The sequence below is a fragment of the Bombus flavifrons genome, chromosome 12 (genome assembly GCF_040668555.2).
Source record: "Bombus flavifrons isolate JBK064 chromosome 12, iyBomFlav1_principal, whole genome shotgun sequence".
NCBI classification, from domain to species: domain Eukaryota; kingdom Metazoa; phylum Arthropoda; class Insecta; order Hymenoptera; family Apidae; genus Bombus; species Bombus flavifrons.
In genome coordinates this window covers 5,988,947-6,003,896 of record NC_138453.1, presented here as the reverse complement: position 1 = coordinate 6,003,896, position 14,950 = coordinate 5,988,947, and the positions used below count along the sequence as shown (strand labels likewise).

The 14,950-nt window shown below is 41.4% G+C and overlaps 1 protein-coding gene across 11 annotated transcripts in view; it reads left to right on the top strand.

Moving 5' to 3' along the window:
- Window positions 1-14,950, top strand: part of Ca-beta (Calcium channel protein beta subunit) — a 93,453-nt gene that overhangs the window by 25,706 nt on the left and 52,797 nt on the right. For 9 of the 11 annotated variants that reach the window (XR_011174657.1, XM_069124583.1, XM_069124585.1 and 6 more), the window contains exon 3: window positions 7,357-7,446. The exons of the other annotated variants lie outside the window; for them this stretch is intronic. Coding sequence is in view for 8 of the 9 variants with exons in the window: in XM_069124583.1 (XP_068980684.1) it covers window positions 7,357-7,446 (90 nt within the window). In the remaining variant the exon portion in view is untranslated. The remainder of the gene's footprint in view (window positions 1-7,356; window positions 7,447-14,950) is intronic. 11 annotated transcript variants of the gene reach the window in all.

The following is a 14,950-nucleotide window of genomic DNA, read 5'->3' as shown; positions in this document are numbered from 1 at the left end:
AATGGAACTCATTGATATTTAGATAGTGAATGGATAAGGAAATGTTTTCTAACATATAACTTCAATTTCGTATAATCTTATTAAACGTTATTTCTAATTACCGATGTGTCGTTAATTTGTATACTTTAATAAAATTCGCACATTATTACTACAAATTGACCAAGTATCTGGCTACTCATGAACAACAGCGCATATAAAAATTTTCCTTGTGAAAACATGTGGACAGTGTATCACGTTGAATGGAAAACGTCTAAATATAAACATTACTTATGCGCCAGTGCAACTGTATCGCCTAGAAGGGTGTCAACGGAAACGCATTGGCGAACTATCGATCGACTGCAGTCGTTAGAATGCACGTGACCGAGCCGGTACTCTTAATAAAGCAGAATATACGTGTGCCTAGCGGATAGTTACGGCTAAAACCGGGATAATCCAATAATTATCCAACACGCGACGATTGTCCAGGCTTTTTATCATTCGGCCTGCGGAATTCACAGCTCGGTTATGACACAATTTTAAAATCGAAAGACTTTTTCCCTGCGGTGACAAGTGGACTAATGGAATTACCGACCCCTTTAAAATATAAAAAAAGCTTTCGCATTATAGATCGAAGCTAATAAAGCTCTTCCCAGTCAGAAATTAAATCCTACTTTCAATCGCTTTCAAGAGAAAGAGGAATATATTATATTTCTCTATATCTGCGACAAAGATACTTATCAATAAGAATAAATCATATGAAAGGTATCCTAGTAACTCCATCTGTATCGATCAGAAATACTTGTGATAGTGCCGATCAACTTCATCGAGCAGTATCTGGTATTGGTAACACAGTAATTATTGTAAACGAATTTTGAAGCTCCTGCCCTATAGAAAATGTTAAATGTGATTTATCGTACTTTTCGTTTGTAGACATGGAGACTTTGTTCGTAGTCTTCAATTAAGCCCTTTTCTCTCGAGAAGCAAAAACGACAGAGCTTTCTTATCAAACCTACAAACAGTAGAATGCACCTATTTTCGCGCGACAGAAACATGGCCGATACGTGACCGTGTTATGCCATGGAGACACCAGCCGGACAACATTGTAGCGACTTGCGACATGCGCCGCAATTATCCTCTCGCCGTCTCATTTGCGATTGTAATTAAGATCAGCCACGGCTGTGGACGCGGACGCATTCGAGCGTGCACCGATCGGGTCGCGATTGCTCCGGTTGCGGCGCTAACCGCGCTTTCGTTGCGGCGCTAACGCGACTAACAGCTTCTCACCCGTCGAAGCGCTGCCTCTTTTCATCCTTCTCTTGCTTTCTCTCGCGAAACGGGCAAGATCCAATAAATAGAAGATAAAATTTTCGTACGACTTCGAAAGGGTCGTGATTAATCGCGATTCGATTGCTTGTAAGAGGGGGGAGAATCGAGCGAGAGAAGGTTCGCGGCGTTATCGGCGACGATCGTGTAATTACAGGCTCCAGCGGTGTCTACACGTCGAAAATTATTCTGCTGGTCGAGTTGAATAGAAGTTATCGTCGGAGAACAGGCCTCGGGAAAATCGACTCGGATTATTGCCACAGGATATAATTAAATCCGTTCAACTAGTTCTGTCAGTTTCCGGTTTTTCCATTCGCGAGGAATTCTTCAACGAAGGGAAAGGGGACGCAGATGGAATCCGTAAAGTTTGACCGGTCGGGTACTCGCGAGAAAACGCGTAGGAGTAGCAGGCGGTGCGGCTCTGGTAATTACAGGACGACTGGTTATTATAAGTACACGTGTTAATGGTGTGCGTCGGTGAACTGGCCGGTGATCTGGGTTGCGTTATCAGGAAATACCGTGTTGCAAGAAAATCTGTTGCCGGTGCCGTTAGAACTAGTTTTTAACGAATCACAAGCGAGCCAGCCTAAGCTTTTCTTATGAGATCGCCGCCGGTCTATGCGTTAATACGAACCAATCGACGTTTAATAAATTTTGGTCTGCTTGCCGATAGCGTGCCGTACACACCGGCCAGAATTCGCCTCGTTTGTCATTTTATCTTTCGATTAACATTCTTTTCCCTTATCGCCAGTCGGCTACGTAATTCTAAGCAATTATGTATCTACTCTCACTGCGCCTAGAAAAAGTATCGAACAACAGCGACGCGAATAACATTCTCCACCGTGCTAGATCTATTTTGACAGTGTGCAATTCAAGGCTGGTATACTTTCTCGGCTCGCTGAGAAATATACGCAACAGCGAGCGAAAGCTCGAGAGTCGCAGCATTTTTGGCAATTAAATGGAAATACTATTATATTTCTGTGAAATTCTATTATACGAACTTGGTCTATTTCAATGAAATTTTACTTAATATCCGATTAAACGATTTCTGTTGATCGAATCCAATCGTCTGGTCGCGAATTACCATTATATAAAACGAAAAGTTGTATTACCATTATATGAAATCCGTCAATTTATCCTCTGACAAATTTACTTAAATGGTGTTTTAGAAGAACGTAGAAGAGGCAAGAGAATATATACAATTAAATGAAAATAAAAGAGAAAGAGGAAAATGCAATTGAAGATTGCGTAGTCACGTCTATCACAGACAATCACGTAACGCCACCTCAAAAATACGATTTGCCCTTCGAATTTTCCTTTTCGAGCTTTTCAAGCAATTCACTCGCAAACTTCTTCGCGATAATCTTCTAGTAGTTCTGACGGGTCACGTAGTTACCTAAGATAGAAGCTTTGCGTGACTTCAACCCCTCTTGCACCCTCGTATATTCCCCTCGATGAATATACACCGTGTAGAATCCATCTCGCTGTAGAAAGGGCCGTCCACGAAAGCGTAAATCGTTCAGGTACAAGATTTTCGTACAAACCTCGACACGCACGCCGGATAAAGAGCCAGGAAGATGCAGCACGGGGGACCTCGAGGAGCGGGGGCTGGTTTCCGCCTCGGTAACCACATGTTGCAACTTTCCAGCGCCTTTGTTGCACCTTTGATTTCCAGTCACGACCCATAAGACGCAGATCCATGTTTTTTCTTGCCCTTTCATCTTCGTTCTCCTCCTTTATCGACTTATCTGGTCTTCTTCTTCTACCAAGCATACATTACGCGGTTCGTAGCGAGCAATTACAGGAGGAATCAAACCGAGGCGAGTACGTGCGACGCTTACTAGCGGCGAGACGCGCGACTGATCTCTTATTGCGCCGGCAATCAACGTAATGAGCTGGACGTGCGTACTGACACACGGTCGATCCTGCCACACAACGTTGCATAAGGTTGTAATAGTATGGTGGTTGGTTTCGTGAGCCAAAGGAAAGCCGTAGGCCCCCGGCTGGCGTGCGGATGATGAGCCGATATATTTTATTGATGGACCAGATGATCTGGTCGACGGGCCGACTTAGGGGTGAGCTTGAGAATTTGCGTGAGCGTTGAATCGGGCAGCTGACTTAGCGTGTGCAGAGGCAGAGAGTTTTGGAAATTACGAGACATTTGTTGCAAGATTGTGCACTTGGCAAAGATTAATAAAATACGTGGACAGTCGATGACCGATCAGATGGACAAGTCGCAATATTTAACGAGACCATCTTTAGCACTAATTATACTTGAAACATATAATTTTATGATATGTGGTAACATACAATTTTTTGTTTAAGACGACTATACAGTATGGATAGTGTATGTTTGTAATAACTGTTTTATAACTTAATCTATGTACATGTTCCATATTTTTACATAAATATTCAATTTTTCAACGAGAGACAGAGATATTTTAACCGTTTAAAACCGTGAAATGCGAACGACATTAGAATCTCGAAACTTTATTACGTAGTTATGGCGCTATAGTATAAGGACATTTCCCTGATCTTACCTGGCAATCACAGCGGAAGTAAATTCCTTAAGATAGCCAGGTAATTTTCCAGCGAAGCGTAGGGATATTTTAATCGTTCAGAATTCCTAAGCAATCAACCGTGGAGTGACGAAATACCAGCGACTTTCGAATCTCGAAGCTTTATTAACCCTTCGTCGGTGACTCGAGCAATGTTTCAACCCTGAATATTTTTCTTTGGAAATTTTATTCCTCTTAAAAAGACTTTCAAATATTTCGCTTAATAAATAACCATGTTATTTAGTAGACAAATTAACAAAGAATCCAGAATTCGTACAAGTTTTTAAAGAACTTAGAACGCCAAAAAGTCAACTTTTAACGTAAACATTCCGCTTTACATACTGCGGATTAATTTACTCAAAATCGTTACTGTAAACGAAATTGTCCTAACTGTTTTCGCCTTAATTTTACAAACTCGTTATGAAATTTTATCTATTGCTCCTTTGTAAAAGCATAATAAACTACTCAAAGAAATTAATTTTGTACGACTTTCGTTAATCAAATTACTTAAGATAATTGGGCAATCTCCCGAACGAAGATTAAGAATATTTTAATCGTTCGAAACTCTCGAACACCCCGCTGAAAACTGGTGATACAAGAACGACGTTAAATCCCGCGTAGCGCGTTTGTTCGATGGTAAATCGGCGAGGCAACGCTCGTCCCGGCACGATACCGCGAGGATTAAGCCGCGGCCGAGATCCATCGAGCAGGTGAGCCTCTAAAACCAACGACGTCAAGTAGGGAGGCATGGCTTGCTTTTAGGGCTAACGACGCGCCCGTAAAGCGAGAACGATGAAAATGGAGAGTAGAAACGTGCGTCTAAGCCTGGAATGCAGCATAAGTGCACGAGGAGGGAAGCCCCTCTTCTCCTTTTCTCTCTCTCTCTCTCTCTCTCTCTCTCTCTCTCTCTCCTTCTCTCTGCATCGCGGCTTTAGGTTGGGTTACTACGAATCGGGCAGAGGAAACGTCGACGATTTGACTTTGCAGTGTGCCGCGCACAGCATCCTCTTTTTCGATGTGTTTAACTTGTAGGATAGCATACATAAGCGAGAGGGTAGAATTAGATGGGGGAAAAAGATGGTTGAACACTTCTGTCTGGATGTAACAAGGATAAAACGGGATGCGTAGGAAAGAGACAGAGAGAGGGCCAGTAAAAGTGACGAGGGTATGATGTTCGCTTTAATATCCACCAGCAGGTATATATTCTCACTTGCTCTGCTCGTCTCTTCTTTTCTTTCTTTCGTGTTCGTTTTGCTCTCTCGCTCTTCACAGTTCGTTCGATTCTCTATCTTCTGCTCGCTAACGAAACCGCTGCTAGTGTCGATACTATGAACAGAGAACAGCTCATGGGAAACTCTAGCAATAGCTGGCTCGTTCAAAAAAGGAAGGGAAATGAAAGAGGCAGATAAATTTTCCAGGACTTATGTAGAGTGCTCGATGAAGTCGAAAAGTCAATGGAGGGAGGAGAATTCGTCTGCCTTTTCACGGTGCTGGTTGATCCCGGGAACACGCTGATGCGGAAAGCATGACATGCGAAATTCGCCCGCCCTCTGATGGACAACGTAACGAAACGAATTACGCGGCGGGAACTCGTGTTCCTTGAAATCTCTGTCAGCGATTGTACAGTGTTCTCTTAAGAGAAACAGGAAAAATAAACGATATGGTAGACTACCTCTTAATGTAAACTTTCTTTTTAATTTCGTTACGAATCGCTCCAAGTATTTACGAGTATTCTGTGGCTACGGGAAATACTTGAATATTCCGTTACATTTCAATAAAGTGACTTCTTATCAAGTTCCATATACATTACATTCTCAGAATATCAAACTTTTATAGCCATATGAAAGTATTACTAAATTTAATAAATTTAATACTCTTAGACATAATTAATTTAACGTCATGATAAATACAATGATATAATCGTTGTATGTAGTAATGTGTTTTAATATTTATAAATGAGTGGATTTCCCTATAAGAAGTTTCCTCTATTCAGATTTCTCGAGTTACATATTTCGGCGTCTGCATCGCTTCACAGTCTCGTACAGCCAATTTGTGAAATATTCTATTCGTCTTTGAAAAAAGATCTTATGAATCTGTAAATCTCTAATTTCTTAAACGAACAATCATTTGTTGACCGGTATATCCAAAAATAATCGATCAATATAATAAAAAGTAAATCTAATTCTACGAAAATTATCATTTAAAAATGAATCCAAGAAATATAATACCATTTACGATAAATTGTCACGAACATCGAATGACCACTATTCAATCGTCATCCTGCTGAACAAAAATAAAGCGGAATCTCCTATACGAAGTAAAAGACTCCACGTAAAATTCCAAGAAGAATAATCGTGCAATAAAACGTCGTGCTCGTAAACGACGTAAATGATCGCGCACTGCGGGCTAAGAAAATATAACGGACGAATAAATGGCGGCGGGTAGATCCCTGGCGTCGTCACAGTTTCTTTGTCGAGCGACCATGCGCGTCGTGCAGCATTTCCAAGTCCTCGCATTAGGATTAGGCACGCTGCACACACCCGAAAAACCGTACGAGCTGCCTTCGTATCCGTATAAATGTTGTATCCGCAGGTTTTTAGTGTGCGTAGGGTAACAGAGGCATAGGAGGAGGCTGCGGGTCCCGCGAGATTATGTTCGTGCTGGTTACTGCTTTTATTGTTTTTCGCTGGACTAGACCGGCGAGAGAAGGCGGACCGGTGATCTTGTATCTTAGCAGGATCTACGTGCATTTTCACTTAGCGAGTTACACGATACCGGATACCGTTGATGTACCTCGCCAGGTTGGATCATTAGTACCAACTGTTAGAGAGAATCCGCAAGTACCATACCTCTCTTGAGCCTAGCAGTATTTTCATTTTTCTTTTTCCATGTTCGTTCCGTTTCGATGGGTTTAGAATTGTAAAGGGAGAAAAAGGCAGAGTCAACTGTACAGAATTGTTCTCCTTTTTTTTCTTTTTTCGCCATCGATTCTTTATGTTCGACATCCTGACCGATACCTTCGATGACGAAACAGTGGAACAGTGTTCGACGAAGAAATCCAGGCGAGACAAAGATGCATCACTGCACCGTCGAGTTGATCGAGGTTGATTCGCGAATTTAAAGGTGATCAATGCTTTAATGCTAGCCGGGACTTAAGATCTTAAGTAGTTTCTTTTATTTCCGACATTACTCAGACGAGATAGGTGGTAGGGCGGTTCGATTAACAAGTTTCTTTGGCTGTCGTCTTTCGCTCGATGAACATTTTCACTGTCTGTCCGTGGTATACTTCCCTTGCGAAGGTATTACTTACGAAAAAGAAGAGATGACGTTATCTTATCCACGATCTCGCGTTGTGGATCTCGAGTCCCATAATGCAATTGAAAATTTACCATTCCGATCTAATCCCGTCACTGTGCGAGGATTAAAAGCACCAACGCACCGATCGAACGACGAAAAAAGCGATCTCTGTGTATTAAGACTTTGATGGGCTTTCCAGGAAAGGTCGAACGGGAGGGCCACGCTGCACGAGGGTCGCGATGAACTACAATTAGTGAATCTGTGCGTACCTCCGAGATCGACGATCGTCGTAAGTAAATTCTATTCGCGACTCTGGAAGCTTTAATACTAAACGTAAGATAATTAAACGAATGAAAGAGGCTTTTTTGAAAAAAGTGAAAAGAAAAGGTCTTCCGCTGCACAAGAATCACTCGAACGCTTTTATCAACTTTCTCTTGGCACGTTTTTCTCTTTATCGCTTTTTTTTCTGATTGCACTTGGACGCACGAGGGGTTGACTCACTTGGTCAGCAGACTGGCAAAACCAACCGCAAAACAATACTCACAGGCTGCACGCACAAGAAAACACGCCGGAATAATGGCACCGCCTTAATTCGTTTCGGGGAAGAGAATCGACGAGACTAGGGACGCGCGAGTCGCGACAATGGTACTAACGAGGCCCCTAAACGCCCGAAAAAGAAAGCGTTAATTCCGACCTTTCAAGTGTAAATTCCTAACCGCGCTCTCGTTTCCACTGTTGAGAAACGTTGCCAGGTATTACGCGTACCACGCGTTCTTTCATCTTTCGTTCGTTTCGCTTAACCTTCGTTGCGAACCGTCGGGGAAGAAAAATACACATTTGATATACCATTGAAAAAGAACGAAACTTATTTGGTCGCTGTTAACCACGATGATTTGTCAATGGAATATTTCATTTCAGCAATTCGAAAAAGCAGAAATCATGATTTCTTGTTGGACGTTTGGGGTGTTGGTATTCGGCAGCTGCACATTGTCGTTGCAACGATGCTGCACGATTCAACCACACATGCATTAGTGCAATGATGGTTGGTCCTGAGTGTGAGGAGAGAAGGAATATTGTTGAAGCGGGAGAGAAGGATCAGGGAAGGGAAAGGATCTCTTTGTCCTCACCGAGATCCATGCGGCAGCATTGACCTGCTGCCCCACTGGCGTAGACACCTGTCCCTTGCTTATCAAACGCTTCTACCAAACTTAATACAATTCAAACATGTCATTTTTTATAGCCTTTTCAAAAAAAAAAAAAAAAAGAGAGGAATCTACAGAAAAGACCAATTAAAAATAAAATAGAATAAACATAAATACTTCATAAACATAAGATAAATACTTCATAAACATTGTACAACTAGTATTCTTAAAAAAAAATTTTTTTTTCAGATCACTCCTTTCTTTGTTGCAATGAAAAATAAAACAGTAAAAGTCGAATATCTCACAGATTCGTGAAATATTTACCAAATATCTAAGATCGTTTACTAAAATTAGAAGTGGCGGAAGGCGGAGAGGTCAAACTCGCAAAGTTCAATTAAATAATTCACGGTATGTTCCACGCCACTGGATGACTTATTTTTCTCGCGATACGCAAAAGGCCCGTCTGAACTGGCGAACTGGCCCTTGCAGCCCTGCTGCGCTGCGGTTAACTTCTGCCAAGAGGCCCCCGGACCTCGGGCATTGTTGCAGCGCCAGTTTTTGACAGGTACTATAGGCTGCGTGGTGCGTGTGCCCACCTACGTACGCTCCACGGATTAACGTCTAGAGAATCAGAATGAAAGAGAGACAGAGATGAAACGATATAGTCGAAACGGTGCGCGAACGATCACAAAACAGGCTCACGTGAAAACAGGTCCTTCGACTTGACTCATTGGTATTTTATTATCGACTTTGAACGTCGACCCAGAAGACGTTCCAGTCGACTATTAAGTCCGGGATGATAAGTCTCACGCACAGTCGTTCTACCGTTAATAGTCACTTACTTTCGGTCAGATTCTTATAGAACCTGTTTCATGGAACTCGTCCAATGCCTATCGAATTTCAAACGCGCGTCTACATAGTCTACTTGCTGGATTATCGAACCTTCGTGGGTTAGTCTTTCTCTTCGTAGATACACAGTATATAGTATAGGACCGTAGAAAAGTCTCGCACCATTTGCGTTAATGGTCTTCTAATCGTAATGAAACATACTTTTACTCGATCGCCGGTCTGTTGGTTATAATAATTTCTTTACTTAGAAATTCTCTAGTTTTTGAAGTGTCCGTTCATCGAGAACTGTAATCGATCTACCTGAAATTGGTTTGCCTTCGTTCACTTTTAACTTTGCTATTGTAGAAGGGTGGCCCAGTTAACCAGTTTTGTGTTTAATCAGTTAACAAATTCCTAAGAAAGTATTGAAACAATTAAAGTACTCTTTATTCATTCATTAAAGCGGAACATTTTTACTTGATAGATGATCCGTGACTTTTGTCTGTCCTCCTACATATTTCATTATAAAGAATTTTATCTATCTATCGCCTATCGATCGTCTTGTATCTATCGTCCAGACCGCAAAGGGACTGACCCCTTCACCTGAGACAAAAATCGAAATGATAGAGGGTGTGAGGTGCACATACCCTCTGAATATGCTTGAAGAGGGTCAGGTGAAACTCTTTTGACGAGCAGACTCGCCAGCCTCTTCGAAGGGAGCATTTATCCTCGAACGAGATACACAGGTCGGGGTAGCCCTAACCTGACCTAACTCTTGACCATCCCCACGGGTGAGCACGCAAATGACTAGAAAGCCTGGACGATTCTCTTCCATCACGTTGGCAAGTGTAACAATCGTCAAATTTTCGATCCTTCTAAAAGAGAGATGATATTTCCATAGACACAAATAGGAAGCCTTCCATTGTTCAGAGTAGAAAAATCGTCCTAACGATTTCTCCTTAAAAGTCCGTTCAAAGTTTGCTTTCTATTGTTATAAATCTTAAAATCTCTTAAAATAACGCGGCTGTACCTGGAACACATCAACTCTATTCTCAGTAGAAGCTAAATTCTCGATTTAAGATAACTTGAAATTTCTTGACGAGGGACGAGACGTCGATTTATCAAAGCAATTTTTTTATCAGATCGCTGGAAATTTATGCGCTCATACGTCAACTCTCAGCCACTATTTGCATACGGTTCGTGCATAGAATTCCTTTAATAACTTATTTTCAATACAATAATATTCAACTGTACGCGTTAGTTGTTATATGCAAGATCAGGTGGCTATTGTTCGATCGATAAAAATTAATTCCGATCAACGACGTATTCGTATCTGAGCTCGATACGACGACGACTAAAAAGGTTCGATCTCTGAGTTTTCAGATGTTTATAGAATTCGTAAACGAATTTATAAACTATAGTTTGCTTGTAAACGAATGGTTTACTCCACATACACCAAATACCCTAAATTTTTCATGCGAAGCACTTAACTAATCCCGATAAAGATTCTAACGATGCAACCACGCTCGGATCATCGTTTTTTGACGTCGCCACTAATGAACCCCTGAGATAACTTCCAATCCTTCGAGATAGCTCGACATCCCTGGAAAAGGGATAACAAGTCAATTAATCGAGGCGACTTTTCCATCAGATCTTTTCATCCAGCAGATCTCAGAAAAATTCAATTTTAGAATCTTTGAAAATCTATAAAGTCCCTCATAAATGAACGATTCACCCCGGAAGTATAAGTAATCATCCAAAATTTCAGCACTTAAAGGAGTTAGTCAATTGCTCTAAAGATTCTAAGGATACAATCCTGCTTGGATTACCGTTTTTTCGACGTAGCCGCTGATGAATTCCAGAACTACCTTCCAACCATCGGAAGCTTCGCTAACGCAACCTTAGTAACCAATAGCGTTGTCGGTCGCTCTAACGACCCCTCTTCCACCTCCTCTACTGGTGAACCAGTAGGCCACAAACTGAGGAAGGCCCGAAAATACCCACGAAGCGTAAAACACGGCTTCCTCTAATACACCTGAGCCTGTGTACAGTCTACCTTCGCTTATGGTTTATGGGATAGATGCAAGTGTGTACTATATTTTCGTAAGGACCGAGGCTGGTTGGCGTAAACTAAGGCGGCGTTTCCTTTGTGCCGCGCTGAAAGCTAGTTTCGGTTGGATGATGCGGTTCGATTCACAATGCCATCGCTAATGTCCACTTTCAGCCTCCCTCGCAGGCCCTTCACAACTATCGGGCTGTTTTAGTGCTTTATGACAGCCATAATATCGCCTTTCCCGTATACCAGGTAGAACAGAGCCCCGAACAGACTGTAATGATTCGCTGCAGCATTATGAATAGCTGGGCTTGCCGTAATTGTTCCTAGTTATCATGTTGTGTACTTTTGTTGAATTCTGTATATTTAGAAATTTGTCTGATAAGGGCCTGTGAAATATCGAGAAATTTACTTATGATTCCTGTTCTTCGTAGTTAAATATCGCAAATTAATGTTTTGCGAAAATATTACACATCACACAAAATTTTACATAAGTATAGACATAAATTGGAAAATTATTTTGGATCATCGTGTTTTGGAATTATAAATTTAGAGAAATTTTATGAAACAATTACATGTGTATAAGACACACGATTTTAAACAAAATGTGAATTTTGAAACTTCGATATTTAATATCTGTGATATATTTTATCACGGAAACATAGTGTTCGTATAAGAAACAAGAGAAACTATCGATTCTTACGTTTTTGCATTTGATATGCGATAAGCTTCCAAATATCAAAAATTTAGAGAAACATTCTCTAGTGACTCTTGGAAAGTTTGATCTTTGCAATTGACTTCCTAACGAATCGATAGTAATGCAACGTGTGTCTTCGTTAGAACGAAATGGAAAGCAAAAAAATAATTCGCGAATGTAATTATCGAGACGGAGAGCGACGTGGAAAAAAGTGGCTACGCGAAAACATCGGTGCATTGAGTCGCATAATGAAGCTGCTTCGATCTGAGTTTCCGGTCGGACGGTGAACGCCGCGAAACGCTCTTTGGGTGGTCTCTCATTACGGCGGTTCCTTCAATGATTTCTTAGCACATTCGGCCAGGAACATATGGCTTCTGACCGTTGAATCGGGATGACTGGCCGCACAGAGGGCAGTATTGTAGCAGTTGGAGTGATTTTTCATGGGAATCCTTCCCATAAAAAAGACCGAACCTTCTACTGTCTGACTAAATACTGTTATACAGGGTGTTTCCCAAATCGTGGTACAATCAGAAAGGAGATAATTCCTTATGTAAAGGTAGGTCAAAAATATAGAACGAATTATTTTCACATGCAGCTCCGTTTTCGAGAAAATCGGGTTTGAATATTCCTTAAGTACACGTGCACTTGACTAATACCATAAACGGACTGTGTGTATGATATGTAGGGGCACAGAATGTAAAAGAATTGGAAAATAAAATACGCAATATGAAATGTGAGACGTACATTTGCTTTTTATTTACGATGAAGCTTTATCGCGACTCAGAATCAAGATGAAACCATAATCATGTTTTAAAACGATTATTTTCATTACAATCAATTATTAATACGGGTTAATAATTGACCTAGATGTTTCATCGTTTAAAACCGTAACTCTGATGACTGTGAGACAAATTGAATGTACTCTAACGATTAGCGATTAAGAATGAGAAATTCACGGCCTATTAGTATAAATAAAATAATACCCCAAATGCCTCAATATTTCTATTTCAAGTTGTTAAAACACGAAACAAATTTGATACGTGGACGCGCGTTGTATCATCCATAAACAAGTATCACAGCTTTGGACGTTATAACGAGCACTTTATTTCAGCCATTTCGTATCTTCTACGTCTATTACGTGTACTTTTGACCATTTAAATTTCCCATAAACGCATAAACGCGATACAAGAACCCACCATTTAAAACAATTATTTCTACATCAAACTATATTCAATCACGCCAACTTGCAACCCCCAGTTCTCTCGCTTTCGTAAACCAACGATCGTTGAAATACCGGTCATTTGCACGCTAATAAACGCGGCGGTAAAGACAGTAAGAACACCTCGCTCCATAATTCCAAACTGCCGTTCTCCCTGCGCAATCTAGCCGCAGAATCGAAGTTGTACGGTTCGCGAGGGACGAAGAAATAAACGAAGTAATTGTCGGTGAAGAAAGGAAACGATACGGACGAAGAGTGGACGTTGAAGAAATGGGGGAAGATGGGAGAGGAGGCTGGTAATTATCATTTCTTGTACAAGCCGCCGGTGTGGGTATAGTCACGGATATAGGCGGTTTTGCAACATTCGGTCCCTCATTGTGGCGTGGTTCCTCTCCTTCTGCCTTCCTCTAATCCTCACTATCTCTTTCTTCCACTTGTATCGTTTCCTTGCTCCTTCTCGCCATACGTTCGTTCGTTCTTTCTTCTTTTCACAGTCGCACCCGCGCGCGCATCCCGCGTTCTAAAACAAAACGAAACGCTGCACGGGCCTCTCAAGGATAACGACTATGAGGCCTAGCTGAGGCGGCAGCCATATTGCGGACAATTGAAACCGTTGCACTGGCTCTCTTTTCGGTATACCTGCAGCTGCACCAAGCTGGTCCGCGCTTGTATCACGCACGCCATAACGCGCAGATGCTCGTCGCCCGGGCCAATTAATGCCAACTCACGCACGCTCTCTACCCGGAAAAAGGGAATTACGAGTAATTAGATTAATACTGAAAAATAGACCGTGTCCCCATCCCAATACTTCTTCATTCGAACTAATCTTGATTGGCGAATCGATTCCTTTATCGCGAAGGAATTTAGAATTTCGTGCAGCTGCACCTTGTGTCTTTTGTTAGGATTTATTATATATATATATATTTCTAAGGCAATGATTTCGTGGAACAATATATAACGTACGAATTCAGAAGTATAATAGAACTCTGTTTGTATCTACTTCATTTATTCGAACGAAATTCGAACAATTAAGCGAATCATGATGGTTAAATCCACTCGTTAGAATGCGAGCTTCTATTATACGAACGAAAACTTGTATTTTTTATTGTATCATTACAATTGACTAAAAATTATGCACAGTTGAAATGTCTATGAAGATTCCATAAAAAATATAAACTGGTCATATTGATTACTCTGGTATTACCCAGTATGAATGAAAACTATTATTGAGTTGAGACCTCATCCTAATGGCATATACTTACATTAAATGCTTACAATTCTTAACATTAATAAATTTCAAACGCTCGGCAGATAATAGATAATAGATAAAGACAGGCATATAAACGGAGTTGTACTGTATAACTTCTTCTTTAGATCTAAAGATCGTTATCGTGAAACAAGAAATACTCAAAATGCAGTGTATATTCTATCCACCAGAAATACATGGTTAACAGACCACGTTTACATTCGTAGCCGGACAAAGAATGCATTTGGCGCATTACGACCGGACTTTTTGAGGCGGGTGGGGTGGGTAACCCGACGCCGGTGGTGGCGGTGCAAGTTCAGCACCAACGCTGTAAACCATATGGTAAAGTGGGGAACGTTTCTTTGTGTGACTCATAAACGTGTACTGGTGTACGCGAGTCCGTAACCTCTACACAATGATCGCTAGAAAGTCGAAAAGTCGACTCGAATCCGAGTGGAACGATCGAGGCAACGTACGACGAAGAGTAGGGGGCTAGAAAATCGTCGTGGTCCCCCTCGCGGTTCGAATTCTGTGAGAGTAGGGTCGGAGGAGGCCCGAAGCAATTAAACGAATCGAACGCTGATTACGCGGCTGGTTTAGAGTCGTAT